This window comes from Pan troglodytes, chromosome 22 (genome assembly GCF_028858775.2).
Source record: "Pan troglodytes isolate AG18354 chromosome 22, NHGRI_mPanTro3-v2.0_pri, whole genome shotgun sequence".
NCBI classification, from domain to species: Eukaryota; Metazoa; Chordata; class Mammalia; order Primates; family Hominidae; genus Pan; species Pan troglodytes.
In genome coordinates, this window is record NC_072420.2 from 14,397,212 (window position 1) to 14,424,262 (window position 27,051).

A 27,051-nucleotide genomic window follows, 5' to 3' on the forward strand; every position below is an offset into this window, starting at 1 on the left:
ATTTTCTAGGTTAAAATCAGTAAAATACCTATGAATAACAACAATTTAAGTATTCAAGTCATAAATTCAGAATTATGGTTTTTAAAATTAGTCTGGTTTGGTGTATCATGTTATTTGCTAATGAGGTTTTATAAAATGGCAATTTTACCAACACAATTTGTTCCTTAAAAATAAAGCCAAGGTTCTTACATTCAAGTATATCTTATTCAAATTGTGAATATCAACAAAATATATGCATATATATATATATATATTTGATGCCTCATAGTAATAAAGAAAATTAATGAGTCACTGAGGTTTAGTCCAATTCTAGTAATCCTCATGATTCCAATAGTCTCTGGAGCACCCACACTCTAACATTCTGCAGTAAAAATATTCTAAATGCTTCCGAAGTGAGTTCACTCCATTTTCCTTCATAGAAAATCAAAAATAATCTAGCTGGCTTCTCTCTTGTCCCCTGCTTCCTGCCTCATAATCTCTCTTCTTTAGCAAAAGTAATCTCTAGACTTGTGCTCTTGATTCTTCCCATTGAACACACACTCTTTCCTTTTTCTTTGTTTAGCAGTAGTATCTTCAATCTACAATTTCTATTCCGTTGCCCCTTTCTTCTTCTCCCCTAACTAAAAACATACTCAAAAATAGGAGCACCATAATGCTTTCTCCTGACCCTTTTCTGTCCTGACCTTCTACCCAATGGCGCTTCTTCCACATGTTTTCCCACAAAGGTCTCTCATCTTGCTACTCAGAGAAAGGTCCAAGGACCACCAGCAACAGCATCACCTGACAACTTACTAAAAATGCAGAATCCCAAGTCGGCTGAATCACAGTGTGAATTGTTAACAAGGTTTTCAGATGATTTTCTAAAGTTTGAAAACTTATGGTCTATACGGAGTGTACATGACAAATTATATACATGTGTGGCCGTGCATATATGCTTATTCTCAACTATTGCAAATAGAACACAGCTCTCCATGGTCAGCTGCTTCCATCCCCAATGTCTTCCCACCAGTGAGAAAGACAGGAAGAGTCAGAATATTTTTGCTGTAATTCTCTGGTATGTTTTGGCACGAGAAAGTCACTTTATATTCTTCCCAAATTTCTAACCATACCCGATCTTTTCGTAAAGAATCATTTCATTTTACCATCCTCCATTATATAAACCTGCCTCTTGTTCCTTCCCATCCTCTCTGTACTCTCTGTCTTTCTCGGTCTTCATTTCCTCTTTTACTACTTTCTTCTTTCTTATTTTCTCATTTTCCTCAGGTCTTGGAATACCTTGAATTCAAACTAATAATTCAGTTCCTTTTCAGCACTCTCAATATAGTCTGTTGCCAACACCTGATAAGACGTATAACTTATCACCATTTCATTTCTCTTTTTTCCGTGCTTTGCATTAAGGAGGTAATTTTCTTCAGCTATTAGAGGATATCCTTCCTCATCAGTTTACATAAATATTTGGTCAAATGACTTTTTAAATAAAAAATGGCTCTTACCTTCTAATTTTCCACTTAAGGTATCAAATTCTTTTTGATGTGTAGCCTTGGGTAAATACACATCCTTCTGTGAAACAGTCTCACAGAGACTCTGTTAAAAGTAATATCAATAAATAATTTCAAAGGAAAAATCCTAGTAATGAAGAGTATCAAAATTTCCTAACTAAAATCTTTTTTAAAAACACAATTTCCTAGTTTGCAAACAATTCGACTTAAGAGCAGACACGTATAGAAAACCAAAACATTTTGATAGAAATCACCATCGATCCCACAGAAATACAAACTACCATCAGAGAATACTATAAACACTTCTACACAAATAAACTAGAAAATCTAGAAGAAATGGATAAATTCCTCGACACATACACTCTCCCAAGACTAAACCAGGAAGAAGTTGAATCTCTGAATAGACCAATAACAGGCTCTGAAATTGTGGCAATAATCAATAGCTTACCAACCAAAAAGAATCCAGGACCAGATGGATTTACAGCCGAATTCTACCAGAGGTACAAGGGGGAACTGGTACCATTCCTTCTGAAACTATTCCAATCAATAGAAAAAGAGGGAATCCTCCCTAACTGATTTTATGAGGCCAGCATCATCCTGATACCAAAGCCGGGCAGAGACACAACCAAAAAAGAGAATTTTAGACCAATATCCTTGATGAACATTGATGCAAAAATCCTCAATAAAATACTGGCAAACCAAATCAAGCAGCACATCAAAAAGCTTATCCACCATGATCAAGTGGGCTTCATCCCTGGGATGCAAGGCTGGTTCAATATATGCAAATCAATAAATGTAATCCAGCATATAAACAGAACCAAAGACAAAAACCACATGATTATCTCAATAGATGCAGAAAAGGCCTTTGACAAAATTCAACAACCCTTCCTGCTAAAAACTCTCAATAAATTAGGTATTGATGGGACGTATCTCAAAATAATAAGAGCTATCTATGACAAACCCACAGCCAATATCATACTGAATGGGCAAAAACTGGAAGCATTCCCTTTGAAAACTGGCACAAGACAGAGATGCCCTCTCTTAGCACTCCTATTCAGCATAGTGTTGGAAGTTCTGGCCAGGGCATTTAGGCAGGAGAAGGAAATAAAGGGTATTCAATTAGGAAAAGAGGAAGTCAAATTGTCCCTATTTGCAGATGACATGATTGTATATCTAGAAAACCCCATTGCCTCAGCCCAAAATCTCCTTAAGCTGATAAGCAGCTTCAGCAAAATCTCAGAATACAAAATCAATGTACAAAAATCACAAGCATTCTTACACACCAATAACAGACAGAGAGCCAAATCCTGAGTGAACTTCCATTCACAATTGCTTCAAACAGAATAAAATACCTAGGAATCCAACTTACAAGAGACATGAAGGACCTCTTCAAGGAGAACTACAAACCACTGCTCAAGGAAATAAAAGAGGATACAAAGAAATGGAAGAACATTCCATGCTCATGGGTAGGAAGAATGAATATCATGAAAATGGCCATCCTGCCCAAGTAATTTATAGATTCAGTGCCATCCCCATCAAGCTACCAATGCCTTTCTTCACAGAATTGGAAAAAACTACTTTAAAGTTCATATGGAACCAAAAAAGAGGCTGCATCTCCAAGTCAATCCTAAGCCAAAAGAACAAAGCTGGAGGCATCACAGTACCTGACTTCAAACTATACTACAAGGCTACAGTAACCAAAACAGCATGGTACTGGTACCAAAACAGAGATATAGATCAATGGAACAGAACACAGCCCTCAGAAATAACGCCGCTTACCTACAACTATCTGATCTTTGACAAACCTGAGAAAAACAAGCAATGGGGAAAGGATTCCCTATTTAATAAATGGTGCTGGGAAAAGTGGCTAGCCAGATGGAGAAAGCTGAAACTGGATCCCTTCCTTACACGTTATACAAAAAGTAATTCAAGATGGACTAAAGACTTAAACGTTAGACTTAAAACCATAAAAACCCTAGAAGAAAACCTAGGCATTACCATTCAGGACATAGGTATGGGCAAGGACTTCATGTCTAAAACACCAAAAGCAATGGCAACAAAAGCCAAAATTGACAAATGGGATCTCATTAAACTAAAGAGCTTCTGCACAGCAAAAGAAACTACCATCAGAGTGAACAGGCAACCCACAGAATGGGAGAAAATTTTCGCAACCTACTCATCTGACAAAGGGCTAATATCCAGAATCTACAATGAACTCAAACAAATTTACAGGAAAAAAACAAACAACCCCATCAAAAAGTGGGGGAAGGACATGAACAGACACTTCTCAAAAGAAGACATTTATGCAGCCAAAAAACACATGAAAAAATGCTCACCATCACTGGCCATCAGAGAAATGCAAATCAAAATCACAATGAGATACCATCTCACACCAGTTAGAATGGCAATCATTAAAATGTCAGGAAACAACAGGTGCTGGAGAGGATGTGGAGAAATAGGAACACTTTTACACTGTTGGTGGGACTGTAAACTAGTTCAACCATTGTGGCAGTCAGTGTGGCGATTCCTCAGGGATCTAGAACTAGAAATAGCATTTGACCCAGTCATCCCATTACTGGGTATATACCCAAAGGACTATAAATCATGCTGCTATAAAGACACATGCACACGTACATTTATTGCGGCACTATTCACAATAGCAAAGACTTGAAACCAACCCAAATGTCCAACAATGATAGACTGGATTAAGAAAATGTGGCACATATACACCATGGAATACTATGCAGCCATAAAAAAATGATGAGTTCATGTCCTTTGTAGGGACATGGATGAAATTGGAAATCATCATTCTCAGTAAACTATCGCAAGAACAAAAAAACCAAACACCACATATTCTCACTCATAGGTGGGAATTGAACGAGAACACATGGACACGGGAAGGGGAACATCACACTCTGGGGACTGTTGTGGGGTGGGGGGAGGGGGAGGGATAGCATTAGGAGATATAACTAATGCTAAATGATGAGTTAATTGGTGGAGCACACCAGCATTGCACATGTATACATATGAAACTAACCTGCACATTGTGCACATGTACCCTAAAACTTAAAGTATAATAATCATAAAAGAAAATAAAAGAAAACCTCACATAACTCTCTCTACATCAAGCTTATCTTTACATTCATGTGGCCATCAACTTGGTTACTGAGCAGGAAAAGCAAATCATGTTCATGAAAAAATTCACACGTGCATATTTCAAAAAATATCTCTCTTAAAAATATCTAACTTATGTTGTAGTCCTCATCAAAAATAAATATGACATTTCAAACTAAATACAATACATTTGCTTCTTGCCATGACACATACAGCATTAAACATTTAAAATATTCATGGACATAGAACTGTTTATTGTTAAAAATGATGCCTGTCTTGAACTTTTAGAGTCTGTCATATAGTGTATGCACAGAATGCTGAAAAAGCTGCTTTATTTCAGTAAACAGGGGCTTAAAATAAGCAACATGTTTTTGACAAAATCTATGGTGATAGAAAAAGTGCTTGAATAGAACGTAAATGCAGTAAGAAAAAAATTATGTCATGTCTAAATGAAAGCAAACAGGTATTAAAGTCTTTTTGTCTAATAAAAAATCAGATAAAATCTACCTGTCTACCGACTTCAACCCTTTGCTGTTACCACCAGGCAGCAGCTGCTTGTTTCTAAGAGGTCAGATACTTAGCTGTTCTAAGAACAGCTAAAAGAGCACACCCGTCTACGTAGCAAAATAGTGGGAAGATTTATAGGTAGAGGCGACAAACCTATTGAGCCTGGTGATAGCTGGTTGTCCAAGATAGAATCTTAGTTCAACTTTAAATTTACCTCCATGTCTTTCCACAGTTGTGACCTTAAAACACATCACTATTATTTCATGCTGATGCTGCTGCAGCTTGACTGCCATAAAGGGACTCAAGGAGTTCTATTTGTGAAAATATAATTTATATTTTTCAATAGACTGCTCAACCAATACTCTTGTTATTATATTCCCACAAGGTTTCCTATTCCTCATGCTTTTCTTTCTCCTGAAATGTCCCCTCAGATCTATACTGAACAATAAAGATATATCAATACGTTCAAGTCCCAGGCATTAACTTTTCAGGTCCCAACTTTTGCAATACTGCAGTTTAAAGTGTCTCTCCATGAATCCAGTTAGAACTTTTGTACATCTAGATATAAGACAGAATCATGTATTTGCCCATAGCTGGACTCAGTGTAATTCTTTTGCTTTTAGACAAATGTACTTCAGATCCCATGTGAATTTCTAGTGAATTCTAAGCCTTATTTTTTACACTATACCACACCAGCTTCTTAAATGAATCCTACAAATTCACAGAATTTCACCATGAAGCAGTAATCTACTTAGCACATATATTCTCTATTAAGCATATTCTGAAAAATATCAAAAAATAATTTGGGGGTGACATATGCAGAGGTGAGAAAATAAAGTCTAAGCATCTGATTTTATATTTTCATATCATGCAATACTAATATTAAAAAAAATCAATAACACATCGTACCTCAGAATCCCAAGAATTTTCTTCATCGTCCTTTTGTTTGGATTCTGATGGCAACATCTGAGCTATAAAAGGTTAATCACAGATGTATTCATGAGAACATTTCTCTACTATAAATTTTAAAAACATATACAAATCTACTTTCATTCACGAATCTGTAGTTTTTCCTCTGTAGCCCGTATATTCTTTTTGTCGATTACAGTGACTACTTCTATAGTCACTCCATCAGAATTGAAATCTAAAAAGTCTGAAAATTAACATTATTTCATTAGAATGAAGAAAAATAGAAATTTGACTAACTTGTATGAGTTATTTCTTCACAAAGCGATCATATCCTCTTCTCCTGTAAAACACAGTGTGGCCTATACTTGCTGTTCATTCAGAAAACTTTAATTACCTATCATCTCTCATTTCTTTGTAAATTTTTATTTTCTAGTATTACTTAGTTTGATTGACTCAGCAATCTCTATTACACAGTTCTTCAAAGAAGATGATCTATCAATGAATAAAATTTTTTAGGAATATTAACTTTTTGATATTAGTCAACTATATGTCCAACCCTTTTACATTTCTATATGCTATGACAGTGTATTGGGTGTGTTTTGGGTGTGTATATGTTTTAGGATGATAAGCTTAAAAAGTTTTATTGCATATAAATTAAGAACTGCTTTAATTACAATGACACACTGCTTCCCTAATGCAACAATATCTTCAGAGTCAGCTTGTGACACCTTGGAGAAACATCAGAAATGTATAGGAAAAAATAATTGCCTTAAGTAATCTAACGTTCCCACATGTTGTATAGGATAAAATCAAGGCCCACACAAGACTTGAGGAGTTCTCAGGCACATAGGACAGAAAATGAATTTATACCAAAAATAACTTCCAGTTTTCTTTATCAGCAAAAAGTACAAATTACAACTATTTGAATCAGGTTAAAGAAAAAAGCAAATGTGCACAGCTAAAACTTAAAAGACCGTTTTATCATTAACAGTACAGTTATCATTCGACACCTATCAACTATCTACCTGGTTTTCAAAAGTAAATTTAACGTGTGATCTCAGCATCCCTGATGTTCACATTTCATGCAGAGGGTCCAAGAAACTCAAATCATACTTTGGTAAGTCACCATTTTCACTCATTTTCAGAAGCGTACCCTGGATGGTTTCAGAGATCTTAACGTGTTGCAACACCATAGCTCTAATAGTCTGTGGGTCACAGTTCAAATTCTTAGTGGAATGTATGGTTGCACAAGGAAATATTTTAAATATTTTACTTTTAATTTCTAATAACGAAAATATTAGCAGATAAAACTAACTTTTTAAAGACTTGGAAATCTGCATGTTTTCATTTTTATTTATTACTTATCAGCATAAAAACTGTGCAATTAACTATGCTACTGTCATACAATGGAATTTTATAAACAACCTAATATTTAAAAACACAGTTAATTGTGTCCTTTATGGATGACTCCAAAAATTATAATGCTGATCAAATAAGAATGCTGCTGAACATTACACTGTACCACCATGTATGCATTAGAAGTTGAAAAAAAATTGTACATATTAAATTTGACCACGTACACGTTGTAAAATATTTAAACATGCCTAAGAATAGTTTTAAAAAGTAGGTTAGTGTAAAAAGGCTCTAAAGCCAAATGCTTCAGAATTAGTTTTAGGAAAAAGTGTGTTTATCAAATATTCACAAATAAATGACTAATTACTTTCCTCATCTTTACAAGGTAAAGGTACCACACACATAAACAGACACACACAGGAACACACGCAGACACACACACACACACACAAATACACAGAGTTCACTGATCCGACTTACTGAGTTTCTTAGGATTCCCAAAGTGACAACACCGGAAATGAGGTAATTAATATTAAAACACAAGTGTTATATCAGTAAAAGACGTGATCCTGAAGTAAACCGTGGAATCTGAATCAAGCTTCAAAGAACTGAAAAGAGTTAGAGTTCAAAATTCACCTTCTTGAATCTTTAAGAAATACAGAAGTTCAAAATAGAAAACATTACAGTTTTGGGATACAAAAGTAGAAGCACCTGAGATTAAGGCTACATTTTTAAAAAAATATATTGAAAATTACTGTTCTTGTAATATCAGGTTTTCAAGCATAAATACCAGTATTGGCATTATCTAGATCAAATCTTTTCATCAAAGTTGAAAAAAATAAATCATTGGGGATAGAAAGACTATCAAAATGTCCAATATTGAAATATTCATCTTTGCATAGTTAAATTGAAAAATTTACCTGCTCTCAATGTTTGTTCATTCTTCAATTCAAAGGCTTTATTTGGAACAGTCTTTTGCATTTCAATGGCAGGCTAAATGGGTTTGGAAGAAAAATGATCAATAAAGAATGTGTACTTCACAAAATACATAGTCAATAAGTCATTCAAAATGAAACCATAAAACTAAATACCTTGAAGGCAGATGGCTTCTCAGGAAGCTCTAAAATGCAAAAGAGATTTATCATCAATCATAAGTAAATATGACAAAGCCAACCGAGTGAATGCAGTGATAGTATCTAACTGAGCCCTCTTGGTCGACTTTGAGAATGAATAGTTTAGATTTGGGAAGTTTTCTTTTGGTTTGTTTAGGACACACACATGACAGGAATACACTGAAGAAAATATAAATATAGGTTTCATAGATCATGCAGTTAAGACCTCAAAAGCGAGATTGTGTTTCACGTGTAAAAAGGGTTGATACGAGAAAATAAATGTCAAACCTGAACATGGAATGCTACACCATATACTTAATGAAACACATTAAAATCATTTATATTATTCTATTCATCATGTTCTTTAATATGGCCTATCTTTGGAAAGGTACATAGTTATGATGAGAGTTCAGCTGAATGTAGAATTGACATCTCATCAGTGAAGTGTTATGAATTGATCAGCTTGGATATATACTTAGGTCATAATACTAAATATAAATATTCACTGTTTTCCATAACCATATGGTGTAATCATATGCCTATATTTCTGTATCCTCCAGTTTATCCATCTGAATGCTTCTTGATCCACTTATGCAAGAAGATGTATAAAACTCATCATGGAAATAATTTATAATAAGCTTTCAATATTGACATATTTATATAAGAATTAATTGCAATAGACGTATTAAACATAAATAACTTTTTATATTGTTAAGTCACCACAATATTTATTTTAAAAAGCAATCTTATTATTCAAGTATAAATTCAGTATTTTTTTAGTTCCTACAATTTGTCTGATTTGGTGTATCATTAGTCTATAATAAATTTTTTTGGAATGGCAATTTTACCAAAACAACTCACTTTCTTAAAATATAAAGCCAATGTTCTTAGTTTCAAATATATCTCACTTGAATAGCTAACATCAGCAAAATATATATTTGTCATGCCTGATTGTAACATAGAAACCTAATGAGCACTCCTCTTGCTATTCAAAGTGAGCTCCAAGGACCACTGACATCAGCATCGCCTGAGAACTTATTAAAATTTAGAAACTCAATTGTGCTGAATGATACTGTGTATTACCAAGGTATTCAGCTGATTTTTAAATGTTTCATAAGTATTGGTCTATACTGACTGTATATGACAAATTATATAGATGCACACCTATGCATTTTTGTTAATACTCACCTATTGCAAATAAAACACAATTCTGCATGCTCAGATAATTCCATTCCTAATGCCTTCCCGGTAGTGAGAAAGACAGGAAAAGTGAGAAAACTTTAGCAATAATTTTCTGACAAGTTTTGGGACCAGAAGATCATTTTATATTCTTGCCATCTTTCTAAGCATGGTCTATCTTTTCTAAAAAATATTTTATTTTGCCACCTCCATTATATAAACCTGCTTCTTGTTCCTTCATGAACTCCCTGTACTCTCTCTGCCTTCCTTAGTCTTCATTCCCTTTTTACTCCTTTTCCCTTACTTATTTCCTGACTTTCCTCATGTCTTAGAGTATCTTGGATTCAAACAAATAATTCGGTTTTTTTCTTGCACTCTCTATATATTCCTGTTGCCAACACCTGAAAAGATACACAACTTATCATTTTACTCCTCTCTTTTCGATGTTATGTATTTAGTGGGTAATTTTACTTGGCTATTAGAGTATTTCAGTCATCATGCATTTAGACAAACGTATGGTTAAAAGACTTTTCAAATAAAAAGTTGTTCTTACCTTCTACTTCTCTATTTATCTCCATTACTTTCTGATATATAGACTCAGGTATACACACTTGAGTCTTTGCAGAACTCTCAAAGAGACTCTGTTAAAAGTAGTATCAATAGATAATTTCAATTTTAAAATCATAAGAAGCATCAAAATTCCTAATTAAAATATTTTTTAAACTCAATTTCTGACTTCAAAGGCAATTTGATTTGAGGATAGGCACATATTGAAAATCACGACATTTTGATGGAAACCCTCACATATGCTATCTAGGTCAAAACTTATCTGTTATCTTCATGCAGCTATTGACTCGGTTACTGAGCATGAAAAATAAATAATATTGACACAAATTTTCACTCATCTGCGTATTTCAAAAAGTAACTCACTTAAAAATATCTTACTTTATCTTCTGCACCAAAAAATCAAGAAAGCACATCAAACAAAATACAATACACTTGCTACCTGCCATAACACATGTTGGGGTTCAATCAGGCTGGTGGGAAAAATATGAGAGATAGTTATAGAGATAGACACAAAACTTCTTCGAAGGCCGAGAAGTTTGCATAACTTTGGTAATGGATACGGTTGAAGGCAACCTGATCTTTACCTTTCGTTAAACAAATTAAAATAGTCATAAAGGAAGGCAGAGTAGTTTACCTAGCTAGCTAGTTTACTCATATAATCTTAAGACTAACCTTTGATGTACCACAGGTGCTTAAGTGCTTTTTACTTGGGAAGTCCACAATGTCAATTAACCTCTAATGGTGTTGACTCAAGCTTTTGTTAATTATTATCTTACTGAATAAACGCGAGTCTGACTAGCTGATCAGGGCCATAGTGGCAAGTGTTCACAGAACTCAGCAGGGAGTCTGTAAACCACTCGGACACCCTCATCTGGACTGGCAGAGCAGAATATCTGTGTGTCAATGTACTTTATTCATCTTTCCCTGGGTCAGGGGTCTGCAAGGGACAGACTCCCTGCAGCTGGTGCTTCCTGGAGAGGAGTGCTGCCGCAAATACATACTGCATTAAACATGGAAAATATTCATGATTATAGAATTATTTAGTGTTAAAAATGATGCATGGCATGAAGAGAATGTTAAGAATAAGTCTCCTGGCTAACATGGTGAAATCCCGTCTCTACTAAAAAAATGCAAAAAAATTAGCTGGGCGTGGTGGCGGGCGCCTGTAGTCCCAGCTACTCCGGAGGCTGAGGCAGGAGAATGGCGTGAACCCAGGAGGCAGAACTTGCAGTGAGCGGAGATCCAGCCACTGCACTCCAGCCTGGGCGACAGAGCGAAACTCTGTCTCAAAAAAAAAAAAAAAAAAAAAAAAAAAAAAAAAAAGAATACTCAGAACATTGTAGAAGCGGCTATATTTAGGTAAACAAGGGCTTAAAATAATCAAAATGTTTTTGATAACATGTCTGCTGATAGAAAAAGTACTTGAATAAAATGAAAAAGTAGTAAGGAAAACTTATATTTATGTTATGTTTAAATGAAAGCTGACAAATATTAGAAAAAGTCTTTTTTTGGTCTATGGACAAATTAGATAAAATCTACTTGTCTATTGACATCTCATTTCTGTTACCACTGTGCAGCAGGGGCTTGGATCTAAGAGGTCAGACACTTCCTGTGTCTTTCCACAGTTGTGACCTTGGACTACACATCATTATTATTTGATACTTATGTTGCTATAAGCATGGCTACCACAAACGGACTCAAAGAGTTCTATTTATAAAAATAATTTCTACTTTTTAAAACACTACTCAAACAAATTGTCCCACTGGTTTCCTATTCTTTATGCATTTTTTTCTCCTGAAATGTTCCTTCAGATCTATACTGGACAATACACATATGTCAATAAGTTCAAGTCCAAAGCATTATCTTTTCATGTTTCAAGTTGTACAAAACTGCAGCTTAAATTGTTTTTCTATTAATCCAATTAGAACTTTTGTACATCTAGATATACCACTGAATCATATATTTGCCCACAGGTGGACTCAGAGTAATTCTTTAGTTTTTGGCCAAATTTCACCTCAGAACTTGTGAATTACTGGTGAATTCTAAGCCTTATTTTTTACACTATACTACACTAGTGTCTAAAACTCATTCTGAAAATTAGTAGAATTTCACCATCAAGCAGTAATCTACTTACCACATAGATTTTTTTTAAGTATTTTTTTTTTTGGAGACAGTCTCACTCTGTCACCCAGCCTGGAGTGCAATGGTGCAATCTCAACCCACTGCAACCTCCTCCCTCCCAGGTTCAAGTGATTCTCCTGCCTCAGCTTCCCGAGTAGCTGGGATTACAGGTGTGCACCAGCACATCCAACTAATTTTGTATTTTTAGTACAGACAGGGTTTCACCATATTAGCCAGGCTGGGCTCGAACTCCTGAACTCAGGTGATCCTCCCACCTCAGGCCTCCCAAAGTGCTGGCATTACAGGCATGAGTTACAGTACCCAGCCAAGTATGTTTTTAGAAATATCAGAATATCTTCTGAGCATATGCAGTGGTAAGAAAACCAAGTCAAAGCCTCTGATTTTGCATTTTCACATCACTCAATATTAATATTTTTAGAGAATAATAACAGCAATAATACACAATACCCCAGAATCCCAAGAATATTCTTAATCTTCCTCTCGTTTGGATTCTGATGGGAACATCTGTTCTAAAAACGTTAATCACAGATACATTCATGAGAGCATTCCTTATTATAAATTTTAAAAACATACACAAATCTATTTTCATTCATGAATCTGTGGACTTTCTTCTGGAGCCTGTATATTCTATTGAATAACAACCACCACTTCTATAGTCAATTGGTTAGAACTACAATCTTAAAAATCTAAAAATTAACTTTATTTTCATTAGAATGCAAAAAGCAATAAAAATTGACTAATTTGTATTAATTATTTCCTCACAAAAGAAATAATATCCTCTTCTCCCATGAAACACACTATGTCTGAAATTTGCTATTCACTCAGATAACTTTAATTACTTATCATCTCTCAATTCTCTCTGTTTTTATTTTTTAGTATTACTTAGTTTGATTGACTAAGCAATCTTTATTACACAGTTCTTCAAAAAACATTATCAATAAGTAAGATTCTTCAAGAAATTAACTTTTTGATATTAGGAAATATATGTTCAACCCTTTTAAATTTCAATATGCCATGACAGTATATTTGGTGTGAATGTGTTTTAAATAAATAAGCTTAAAGAACTTGTACTGCATATAAATTAAAAGCTGCTTTAATTACAATGAGATAGTCTTTCCTCAATGCAACAATAGCTTCAGAATCAACTTGGGCCTCCTTGGAGAAACATTAGACATTTCTAGGAAAAATGATTGCTGTAAGTAACCTAAATTTCCCACATTTCATGGAATTAAAGGTCCAAGGAGTACTGACAGCCATGAGGCAGAAAATCAGTATATTCATTTAACAGAAATATTCTAAATGCATCTGAAGTGAATTCACTCAAATATCCTATTCAGAAACTCAAAAGTTGCCTGGCTATCTTCTCTCTTACCCCGTGTCCTGCCTCACAATCCCTCTTCCTTAGCCAAAATAATGTCTACATCTGTAGTCTTGATTCTTCCCATTCAACATCTCTTAAAATCAATTTTCCCAACACTTTTTTTCCTCTTTGTTTAGGGGTAGTATCTGACATCTGTAATTACCATTTCTTTACCTCTTTTTTCCCCTCTGGTCAGAAACACACTCAGAAGTAAAAGCAATATAATGCTTTCCCTTGACCCTGTTATGTCTTGGCCTTCTATCCAATGGCCCTTCTTCCAGATTTTTCCAAAGGAAAGGCTATTCCCTTGCTACTTAAGAGTGAGGTCCAAGGACCACCAGCATCAGCATCACTTGAGAACTTATTAAAAATTCCAGAATCCCAAGTCTGCTGAATCACAGCATGCATTGTTGACAAGGTATTCAGCTGATTTTCTAAAGTTTGAAAACTTCTGGTCAATACCAAGTGTATATGACAAATTATATACACGCACAGCTGCGCAAATATGCTTATATTAACCCATTGCAGATAAAACACAACTCTCCATGGTCAGGTGCTTCCATCCCTAATGCCTTCCCACCAGTGAGAAAGACAAGAGTGAAAACATGTTTGCTGTAATTCTCTGGCAAATTTTGGTAACGAAAGGTCACCTTATATTCTTCAAAACTTTCTAATCATGCCTTATCTTTCGCTAAAGAATTATTTTATTTTACCATCCTCTATTACCTAAACCCATTTCTTGTTGCCTCATGTACTCTCTGTACTCTCTGTCTTTCTCAGCCTTCATTCCCTCTTTCACTCCTTTCCTCAGGTCTTACAGTATATTGAATTTAAACTAATAATTCAGCTCTTTTTTGGCACTCTCAATATAATCTGTTGTCGACACCTGAGAAGACACATAACTTTCATTGCCTTTGTTCTTCCGTGTTATGCATTTAAAAAATAATTTTCTCTGGCTGTCAGAGTATATCAGTCCTCATGAATTTAGACAAACATTTGGTCAAAAGATGTTTTAAATAAAAAATTGTTCTTACCTTCTATTTTGTGATTTATTGTTTTGATATCTTTTTGATATGTAGCATCAGGTAAACACATATAATTCTGTGCAGCACTCTTAGAGATAATCTGTTAAAGGTAATACCAATAAATAATTTTTCTTTTTCCTTTTTTTGTTTTTTTGAGATGAAGTCTCACAGGGGTGACTCAGTGGTGTGATCTCGGCCTACTGCCACCTCTGTCTCCCAGGTTCAAGCGATTCTCCTCCTTCAGCCTCCTGAGTAGCTGGGACTACAGGCAGGAGCCACCACACCTGGCTAATTTTTTGTATTTTTAGGAGAGATGGGGTTTCACCATGTTGGCCAGGCTGGTCTCGAACTCCTGACCTCAAGTGATCCGCCCGCCTCAGCCTCCCAAAGCACTGGGATTATGGCTTGAGCCACGTCAATAAATATTTTCAATTTAAAAATAATAAAAATGACAAGCATCAATATTTTTTATTTAAAATCTTTTTTATGGGGCCAGGTGCAGTGGTTCATGCCAGTAATTTCAGCACTTTGGGAGGCCAAGGTGGGGGGATCATGAGGTCAAGAGATCGAGACTACCCTGGCCAACTTGGTGAAACCCCGTCTCTACTAAAAATACAAAAATTAGCAGGGTGTGGTGGTGGGTGCCTGTAATCCCAGCTACTCAGGAGGCTGAGGCAGGAGAATCGATGGAACCTGGGAGGTGGAGGTTGTAGTCAGCCGAGATCACTCCATTGCACTCCAGCATGGTGACGGAGCAAGACTCTGTCTCAAAAAAGAAAAAAAAATAATTAAAACTTTTTTTTAACTTTAAAGGCAATTAGATTTAAAGCTGTTCACATATTGAAAACCAAAACATTTCAAGAGAAAACCTCACATATGCTTTGTAGATCACACTTACCTTTTATCTTCATGTGGCTATTGACTGGGTTACTGAGCATGGAAAATAAATCATATTCAGAAAAAATTCACTCGTGTACATATTTCAAAAGGAATTAACTTCAAAGTATCTGCCTTACTCTGTAGTCCTCACCAAAAATAATAGGGCATTTCAACCAGAACACAATATGATTAAACACTTGACATATGCATAATTATAGAATTTTTGTTAAAAACTATGCATGGCATGAAGAGAATTTTCAGAGTATGTCATGCAGAGTAGGAGTAGAACTCTGTAGAAGCTGATTCAGTTAGGAAAACAAGGGCTTAAAATAATAAGAATGATTTTTACAAGTTTTTGCTGATTAAGAACTGCTTGAATAAAAGGAAAGATTCATAAGAAAAACTTATATTTATGTTATTTTTAAATGAAAGCAAACAATCATTAGATAAAGTACGCAATTCATTCTTAATACACAACTTCAGAAAAGTAGAGCAAGCCTTCATAAAAAGAGAAAAATAAAAACGTGTTCGTGAAACATCTAACATATGCCAGACACATATTTGCAGACTTTTCTTCACCTTAGAATAATGAGGATGATGATGATGTTGGTGGTTACCCCACTTTCTGCATGCTAGTCATTCTAGGTTGTTAAGAACAAAATGATGAACAAATATGGTCCACTGTTCTCTGTTCAGAATGTCTTCCTCCTAGACTTTCATATGGCTTACTCCTCATCTTTGAGACGGGAGATTAAATGGCAGTTGCAGAAAGATCTACTCTGACCATAGAATTCCACTGCCACTCCCATACGCATGCTAATTATAAAGTTCTTCAATTTTCTCTAACTGAACATTCTCTGTTTTGTTTTAAAGAAAAAGTTATAGTGGCTTATAAGTGTTTTTTATTTGTTATTCTCTTCCTACTACTACAGCATAATCCCTCATCTTGGATATTCAGACTCACTGCCTAGCACACAGTTGGTACTCAGAAAGGAATTACTCCAGGTCAAAATACTGAAAATCTCATCAGGAAAGTCTCACTTTCCAAACTGCTATATTTCTATGGAAAATCTGCAGTAGTAGCCTGCTGAAAGTTACCATCCCCTTACCCAAAATTAGAAATCCACATGCCTGTTCTTACTTCCCATTCTTGTGCTAACAATACTGCTTTCACATAAATGCCACTTTAATCATTTTGTCTTACATTTGTATACAGACTTTCCAGTTTAAAAAATGTTTTCACATTTGTTAAAACATTATTTCATCACATGCAACTAAGAGGTAGATATGAGTGCTATTTTTATAAACCAAGTTAGTTGCATTTGGTTAAGTTAATTGATTTTTTCCAAGTTCCCATAGCTAGTAAGTGTCAGAACCAAATACAGACTTATCTTTTGACATCCACTCATTGCTGTTACCACTATGCAGCTGCTGCTTCTACCTAACTGGTGAGGCCTTTGCTATCTCTTCCACATCCACAGTTGTGACCTTGGAATACATCATTATTATATGATACCTATGTGGCTGCAAACATGGCTGCCACAAAGAAACTCAAAGAGTTCTATTTGTGAAAAGAATGTCTACTTATTAAAATACTACTCAACCAAATTGTTGTTATTATAGTTTTACAGGTGTCCTATTTCTCATGTTTATCCAACTCCTGAAATGTTCCTTCAGATCTATACTGGATAATCAAAATATACCAATACTGATATTTTGAAGTCCCAGGCATTATCTTTTCAAGTTCCAAGTTGAGCAAGACTAAGACTACAGTTTAAACTCTTTCTCCCTGAATCCAATTAGAGCTTTTGTACATCTAGATATACACAGAATCATATAATTGCCCATAAATCAATGCAGAGAAATTATTTAGTTTTTAGACAAACAACTTCAGAACTAAATAGATTCCTAGTGCCTTCTAAGCCTTATTTTCTTTTGCACTATTCTACACTGGCTTCAAAATTAATCCTGCAAATTAGCAGAATTGCACTATGCAGATGTTATCTACTTGGAACATGATTATAAAGTATGTTCTGATAAATGTCAGAAAATAATTTCTTGGTTTGCTTGTTTGTTTTTTGAGACGGAGTCTCACTCTGTCACCCAGGCTGGAGTGCAGTGGCGTGATCTGGGGTCACTGCAAGCTCCACCTCCCAGGTTCACGCCATTCTCCTGCCTCAGCCTCCCGAGTAGCTGGGACTACAGGCGCCCGCCACCACACCTGGCTACATTTTTGTGTTTTTAGTAGAGACGGGGTTTCACCTTGTTAGCCAGGATGGTCTCGATCTCCTGACCTTGTGATCTGCCGGCCTTGGCCTCCCAAAGTGCTGGGATTACAGGCATGAGCCACCACACCTGGCCCTTAGATTTTTTTTTTTTTTTTAGCTAAAATAACCTAGAACAAAAATTTACTCTTACATAGTTTATAGTATTGTAGAAATAATTAAAATTTAAAAAGTTAAATTACATGTTATATTTTGAAATATCTCTTCCTAATTTACAGTTGTATTAATTACCTCTTGTGTGGAAAAATATGAAAGTTTAGTTTTTAATAGTACCTTATTTAACTGGGTTTGCATTGAAATAGTATAGGTTGTTTCTATTCTGAACGGCAAAAAGCTAAGTATAAATAATTGTATAAATTCTGCTTCTTCCAAGAAACAGAGAAAAAAAGAATAAATCATGGAGAGGGCAATGATTGATTAATGAAAATCATACATAGCCACTAAATAGAAACCTGTAAATAAATATGCTGACAATTGAGACAGCAATGCTCTAAAAAGCAGACACTGAAGAAATGTACTCTGTGAGAAAAAATGTCTGGGGCAAATCATTTTTAAAAAGGTGAAAGAGGAGGGAGAAACAAACAAGAGACGTGACCAGTCAATCAAGTATGAGCTTCAGTCATGAAATAAAATGAAAAACAACAACTATAAGACATATGATGAAACACATAAAGTACAGACTTTTGTTCATAATATATTCCTATAATGCTGATCAGTATTTACACTACAATTAGTTATTTGTTAATACCTGGGTAATAAAGATTTTAATTTTATTATTATATAATAAGACATTCAATTAGTTAAACATGGTCTTCAGCCAATACCTAAAAGCGGGAATATTCTTACTACAGAGAGAGAAAAAATTTAAAACGGAATGTTCCATAAACTTTTCACCTGAAGAAAGTACTGGTAATCGGAATTTTAGAGTAATGTATTCCTTGAAAAGATATGTTTAATAGAACATGAGTTTTGGATGGGCGCGGTGGCTCAAGCTGTAATCCCAGCACTTTGGGAGGCCAAGGCGGGCGGATCATGAGGTCAAGAGATAGAGATCATCCTGGCCAACATGGTGAAACCCTGTCTCTACTAAAATTACAAAAATTAACTGTGCATTGTGGCATGCGCCTGTAGTCCCAGCTACACAGGAGGCTGAGGCAGGAGAATTGCTTGAACCCAGAAGGCAGAGGATGCAGTGAGCCGAGATCACACCACTGCACTCCAGCCTGCATGACAGAGAGACTCTGTCTCAAAAAAAAAAAAAAAAAAAGAACATGAGTTGAGATTAAAATTATTTTAATCTAAACTCCACTTGGAGGATACTAGAAAATATAGTGTAATCTTTTTTCTTTCCTATTTACTACATATCTCTGATTGTCTTATTTGAGACATATTTTCACATGAATTTATGCATTCTAAATATTAAAAGAAAATTAAATTTAAGCCATATTTTTGAATGCATTAGATTTAATTATAAGATATATCATGCATATTATCTCACTTGTAATATTCCATTATATAAAAATTCATTTGTCAGCTTATTTATTCACATTGAAAACCTCTTAAAATCCTTTTTATAGGCAAGACTGTATTCTGGGTACACTAGGATGCACACACGTATGTTTTCTAACCTGCAGTATCTCATAGTGATGCAAGAGCTCCAAAATGATTATTTAAATACCTAAATACAAAATCTTCTGTAATTTAAGATTTTCAAATGTGATCAAAGATCTTTGAACAATATATTTAAAAACTGCAATTTAAAAATTCTGAAATTAAAATCTTACTATATGCTTATTCAGAGTCTCTGCTTCCAGAACTGGTTGTTTACTTGGGGTAAAATCTGCATTCTTCATTTAGATGAAGAATTTAAAGCATACTTTTAATGAAAAACTTAGAAAACACACTGGCATGCCTTAATAATACAGATTCTGAGAAACAGAATTTACATTTCTAAATGTCTAAAATTATTTTTAAAATTAGAGATAAGGTCTCACTATGTGCCCACACTGGTCTCAAACTCTTGGGCTCAAGCAATCCTCCTGCATCAGCCTCCTTGGTAGCTGGAACTACAGGCATGCATCACCATGCCCAAATAAATTTTCACAATTTCTAATATTATTTTGGTGTAATTAAAGAACCAAGAAGAGAAACTGAGAAAAAGCTCTCTCCTGAAAACTACGTGATATCAAAATAATACATGCAAAAAAAAAAAAACCTATATGCTATGTGGCACAGTTTCAGAACTGAACAGTATCAGAGAGATTCCTTGATTACTATAATAAGAAACTGGGTCCATAAAGACAAATTTAAGCATGAATTTTGTTTTAAGTTACAAAAGAATAATTTTAAAAGTCACAGTAAGTTTACTTATCCAAATAAATCTTTACCATATTTTATATATTCTCTATTGTGGAAAAGTTTTTTCTAGTATAATGTTCCTGTCACTATGTATTCTCCAGCCCATTCCATTTTTCGGCCCTCACACCCTCAAAGTATTTACCAATCATTTGTTATTTACTAAAGTAAAAAAAAAAATAACTGTTTAAATCAACTACTCATATTTCTATAAAATGTTTTTATCTGACCAACTTTATATTATCAACATGAAATAATGATACATACACCACTGCTAAGAAATACTATACAGAAATATATTGCAACTGAGAAAATCAACTTCACAAAAGAACATTTTACCTTGGTAGCAAGATTAAAGTCTTCCTCAACTTTTGTACACTGTGAATTTTCAATAGTGTACTATTGAAATAGTGAATTTAGCAAATTCATATATTTAAAAAGAAAATCTGCCAGTTCATATCTTGGTGCTCACTCTATAAAATAAAAAAAAACAAAATTTGAGGAAAGACCAGCCCTCTGTATATTATATCATGTTTCTTGGTAGAATTAAAATATGTCCTCTGTTTTTAAAAATGATTTTAGTTACCTATTTTTGACTCTACCTCCCCAACCTAAAACATACAATAAAGACTGACTCTTAGTTCCATAAGAAATAGTGACTGCCAATATAATTGGCATACCCTGAGTATAATTCATCCTCACAAACTGTCCTCAATGATGAACTGGAAATCTACTTAATGGCTGACATAACTTTTGATATCTAAACTGGAACAAACTTGATAACCTAAAATAAGGAAGAAAGATACAGTTACCTTGTCCCTTATCCATTGTCTATCTCTGATTCAAAGACTAATCTGTGTCACTGGAAAATGACATTCTTTGTTTTTCAACATAAAAGCCACTTAAGAAGGCCCTGTTGCTTCCCTTCACCCTGAAACACTACAAGACAGTGCCCTGAAATATTTGAAATGTTGAAAAGCTGAACCTACAAATTTCAAGTTGCAAATGTATATTTGTTATTCAGAATATTTTTTCTCACAAAAATTGAAACATTAAAATTAATAAAATCTAACTACTTATTTTATACCTGTCCTTCCTTGTTCAGGTCTACATAAACTAGCAAAGCCTTAAAAATCTTCATAGGTACTTATACCCAAGGAGAGAGACTGCTAGAAAAACTGAGACCTGATAGTTGGATTTCTCTAAGTACTATATATACAGAGAGAAAGATCTGGAAGTGGGAGCCACTATATATAGTGAAAGTGTCTCTCTCACTTCCAGATCTTTCTTCTGCAGGGTTTCATGGCAGTCTCCAACCTTTAAATATTCAGCTCATCAAAGCACAGACTACTGAAAAGATAAACTCAATGACCAACCAGGAAGTTCTGTATTCACCTGTTCCTGAAAAACAACGAAATGGAGTCTCAGTCAGTCATTCACCTCCAGCATAAGCATGTTACCAAAAACCCAACTGAACCACGACTTACTTGCCAGTCAATCTTACCCCTGCTTTATATGTACATGGGTAGGACATCAGAGGCTTGGGAAAAGAGACAAAGGGGAGGGGACATCTGCCTTGGGCCACAGATCTATGTGACTCAGCAACCTTTAATCCCCTAGCATTCAAGGGGCTCTAAGCCACTCTTGTGAGATTTGGGGTGAAAGAACAGAATAGGATATTTCTATCGGATTGTAGAGACCTTTCCCAGTGGCTCTTTTTTTTTTTTATCTTTCAATAGAAAGCTTGAAGTTTGCCCATTCCTCCAATTAAACAAGCAAAAAAGCAGTGACCTATTCAGGACTTCTTTGAACCCTATTTTAGTATGCTCTTCTAGATAACCCCCAATGTCTTCTGTGTTTTTGTTCCTCTAATTTATCTTTAATCAAACTTGTCATAAAATCCAACATTCTGATCTCTTTGGTAAAACCCTTACTCCTACCAATCCTGGGATTGTTTCTTTTCAAACGTGGCCTTTCCCTGATAATTCCATTATTATCTACTTCCACTGGGTTCTCCAGCTAATTCCATTCTTATCCTTTTCCATTTGTTTAATTAGACCCATTCCCTCTTCCTATTATTCAAACACTCACTTACATGATGATATAAAAACAAGAGTAATGGGCTTTGAAATCAGTTTAAATATTACTTCTGCTACCTCCTATATTTAAGTAAGTCACTTTGAGTTTCAGACTCTCCGTCTGAACAACCATTTTTCCAGGATATTAAATACATGTTGAAATATGAAAGTATTTTGATTAGCCTCCAAGAGTCCTTAAAATCCTAAAATTCCATGTGCCTTTTATTTTAGCTATAGAAAAATGGTGCTGGCAGAAAGAAATAAAACAATAGAAGAAACGAACACCAAGCAAAGCAGAGAAGAAAGTAATCAGGAAAAGATTATAGAAAAGTCATGGAAGAAAAAAAGACTCTAGAAAAAAAATGAAAAATGCCTGCAACTAGGCAGGGTACTGCTTTGAAGAAAAACTAAACTTGGAAGTCAGTCAATAGAGAATTCTATAAGATATAGCCTCTAAATATGATTAACATAACATATCTATATCTATTCTCCACTAAGAGTAAAATAATCCATCTATAGATTTACCTGGTCTTCCTTATGAAACAAAAGCCTATGTCTTGTGGCCACAGCTAAGTAAGATCTGCTCTAAACACTTTGATGATAATAACAAGGTACTGGTTACCGCTTTAACAGTTAAACATGTTAGAACAAAGTATTTGATGAATGAGTGTTCTAAGAGAAAACTCTAAAAAGAGTTAACCTATAACAAAATGTAACTTTGTGAATTGATCCAATCTGGACCTGTACCTTGATCTCAGTGATGCAGAGGTCTCCATCAATCTATGCCGAGGGAGAAGAGAAGGGATTAGGGAGCAAAGTAGGCAGATGGCAAACTCAAGGGTCAGCTACTTTTTAGCTATGAATCATAGGCCAATTAATCAACCTCTCTGAACCACATTTGCCTGATTAATACAAAGTAGGTGACAGTAGCACAGATGCTTTGCAAAGCTGTGTGATGACTATGTGAGATGATAAATATTAAGCACATAATATGTTGTCTAGCCCAGAGTAGAATACTCAGCAGATAGTGATTTCTTTTCTCTATATTTTCTGAGTTAACCTATTTGTTTTAAAAAACCGCAAAGTCTTACCTGAATATAGGCTCTACAGAACTCACATCCACTATTAAAGAAAAAAAGTAAAATACATTAAATTAACAAATATAAATAGAAAATACAGAGTATTAACAACGTAAGAAGGCATGATGGCAAATGCCTGTAATCCCAGCTACTTGGGAAGGTGAGGCAGGAGGATCACCTGAGGAGCCCAGGAGTCTGAAAGCAGCCTAGGAGACATTGCGAGACTTCAACTTAACTTAAAAGAATCATGCATATTTTCGTGCATGATCCAGATCTTGTTTAAAAAAGCATAATATTCCAACACTTTGTTATGAAGACTCAGATGATTTGATATAAAGGTTTCCTTTGGGACCATACATTGAGACTATAGTAAAATTATTATTAAGTATACTCTTGGTAGGAAATTAATGCATTAAGAACACTTTTCCCCTCCTTTATAGTTCTCAAATGCACGGAAAAATAGAATTTATCACAATCTGATCTCTACAAGTGAGCTACAGTATACAATAGTCATAATCCAAACAGAATCCTGTAAGACGGACAGAAAATTGTATTATTATCAGAATTAGTGTAAGTGGACAGTGTCAACCTTAGAAAGTATAATTTCTAGAAAAATGAACTAAGAGCAGTTAGAGCAGAGTACACAGTAGTCTCTCTTTATCTGCTCTATGTGTAGAAAGAAACACACACAACACGATTTCCCTCTGCTCTCATGCCACAATCATCAAAACAGAAGATTTCTGTGACCAAATGTGTGGAAGATTTTGTCCACCAAAAAATAAGCAATCACTTCTGTAGCAGAAACCAGCAAGTTGTCCTCTATTTAATTCCAAAACTATCTATCTAGAAATAGTGTTAGATCCCACAGGCTGAGGGCTCAGTCTCACAAGACTGCCCTCCCACATCAGTTGCAAATGTGGGTCTCTGAATCATCTAACCAGCTGGTTTCAAGTTGGGATTCTCATGACTCCCTCTTTGGGTTTGATTAACGTACTAGAATGCCCCAAATACTAAGGGAAACACATTTACCGGTTTATTATGAAGGGTATCACAAAGGAGACACATGAAGAGATGCATAGAGCAAGTTGTAGGAAAGGGGCATGGAGCTTCCATGCCCTCCCAGGGCACATCAGCCTCCAAACACTTCCATATGTTCAGCTATCTGGAAGGTCTCTGATCCCAGTCCTTCTGGGTTCTAAAGAAAGCTTTATTACATAGGCATGAATAAAAAAAATCTGTGGCTCTTGGTAATTGACCTAATCTTCACCTCCTAGGAGGTTGAGGGGTGGGGCTGAAAGTCCCAACACATCATGTCTTCTTCTTTCTTGTGACCAGCTCCTATCCTGAAGCTACCTAGGGACTGCCAGCCATCACTCAGTTATTAGCATACAAAGACATCACTTTGGAGATTCTAAACATTCTATGAGTTGTACGCCAGAAAACAGTGTTGAAGACCAAACATAGATTTCACAATATAATATCCATGGTTTTGATTTCTGTGATTTCAGTTATTCATGGTCAACCATAGTCCAAAAATATTAAATGGGGAATTCTAGAAATATGCAAGTCATAAGTTCTAAATAATGTGTCATTCTAAGGAGTATGATGAAATATTAAGACATCATTTTCCATCTCACCCAGGTCATGAATCATTCGTTTGCATATGCTATCTGCCCATTAGTCATCAAAATGGTCTGTTTCTGAGTCCCAACCATCAACATTATCATGGCTCAATGATCCACCATCACATGAAGCAGATGATCCACCTTCTGATATGTAGTCAGATAGCCAGAAATAATTAGTAGCCTAACACCACATGACAACTCCTACCTCATTCACCTGACTTCATCTCATCACATAGGCATTATATCATCTCACAGCCATCACAAGAAAAAGAAGGGTGAGTACAATACAAGACACTTTGAGAGACCGTATTCACCTAACTTTGATTACAATGTATTGTTATTGTTTTATTTTATCATGAGTTATTCTTAATTTCTTACTGTGCCAAATTTATAAATTAAACTATCATAAATATGCATATATAGAAAAAACATGTATATATAGGGTTTCATACTATCCACAGTTTCAGACATTCACCGGGTGTCTTAGAAAATACCCCCCATGGATAAGGGTGAATTACTGTACTTATTTGTGTGTGTTTGTTTATGTCTGTGTGAGAGAGAGACACAACACAGATCTCCACTCTCCACAAGAAGCAGATAAAAAAGACAACACTTTTCCTCACACTTTACCCTTAGGTTTTGACAATTCTGGAAAAATATTGGCATGTGTACTTACCAGTCTAGACAATTTTCCAGACCCTGGGTATGTTGGCTGCTTCAGTTACAAAAAGTTAGGTAGGATCTTGGGAGATTTTTTTCTTGGACACCAGAAATATCAACCATATCAACAGTATACTTAACAACCCTAAAATAATTCTTTTGAACAGATTACCACTGAAGAACTTGTAAGTTAAATCTAATTGACTTTTCAGTAATCTTACTGCTTGAAATTCTCACATTTAAAAGTAACTCCTCTCCTACTTTTCATTAGCCACTGCTCGATCTCCTTTACCAAGTCTTCTGACTCTGTGAAATGTTGATACTCCCAGGGTTTTGTCAATGGCTTTCTTCTTATTCTACATCTTCTGCATCATGGATAAGCTCATTGAGATCTATGGCTTTGCCTAATAATTATAATAAAATTATTCTAAGCCTACATCTCCAACCAGAGTTCTATCTCCAGCTAGAAATACGTATAAACCAATTACCTACAGAAAATATCCCACATGAATGTTTCATTGAACTCAATATGTAAAGAAAATGGTTGGTCTGTCCCATGACTATTTGCACTTCTCTGCTGACCTGACAATTTTCTTTTCTTTTCTTTTCTTTTTTTTTTTTTTTTTTTTTTTTTGAGATGGAGTCTCGCTCTGTCACCCAGGCTGGAGTGCAGTGGTGAGATCTCGGCTCACTGCAAGCTCCACCTCCTGGGTTCACGCCATTCTTCTGCCTCAGCCTCCTGAGTGGCTGGAACTACAGGCGCCTGCCACCACGCCCAGCTAATTTTTTGTATTTTTAGTAGAGACGGGGTTTCACCCGTGTTAGCCAGGATGGTCTCCATCTCCTGACCTCATGATCTGCCCACCTTGGCCTCCCAAAGTGCTAGGATTACAGGCACCATGCCCAGCTCTGACCTGAGAATTTTCTACTCCTTCCCCATGAGCATTGCAAATGCTCATGCACAGTCTGTAAACTTAAGACCTGAGATTTTCTCTGTCCCCTAGCTTTTTAAACTCAATAATAACTAAACCATATTAACTGTACCCCTTTTCTGCCCTTGCTTTATCTTTCCAGTGACACTGGAAATACAAACTTATTATTTTATATTTATATTTCCTACTTAGACATGGCCCCTTAACTGATGGCTTTCACAGTGAAAAAGAAACCCTACCAATTACTGTTGTTATTTTTTAAGTTAAAAAAAATTCAGTAAAACAAATCAAAATAAAATAATGGCAAAGAAAGACATACAGGTTTAAATCTGTAAATTGAGCTTCTGAACTTGATTCCTTTTACCCTGGAAGGGTCAAATTTTCATAATAG

The 27,051-nt window shown here is 35.2% G+C and overlaps 1 protein-coding gene across 1 annotated transcript in view; it reads right to left on the minus strand.

Moving 5' to 3' along the window:
• The window catches only part of LOC107966649 (ankyrin repeat domain-containing protein 30B-like), a 118,703-nt gene that overhangs the window by 73,903 nt on the left and 17,749 nt on the right, over nucleotides 1–27,051 (minus strand). Inside the window, 7 exon segments of the mRNA XM_054675061.1 lie at nucleotides 1,494–1,584; nucleotides 6,030–6,091; nucleotides 8,303–8,375; nucleotides 8,474–8,502; nucleotides 10,227–10,314; nucleotides 11,150–11,240; nucleotides 23,456–23,486. Coding sequence (XP_054531036.1) covers nucleotides 1,494–1,584; nucleotides 6,030–6,091; nucleotides 8,303–8,375; nucleotides 8,474–8,502; nucleotides 10,227–10,314; nucleotides 11,150–11,240; nucleotides 23,456–23,486 — 465 coding nt within the window.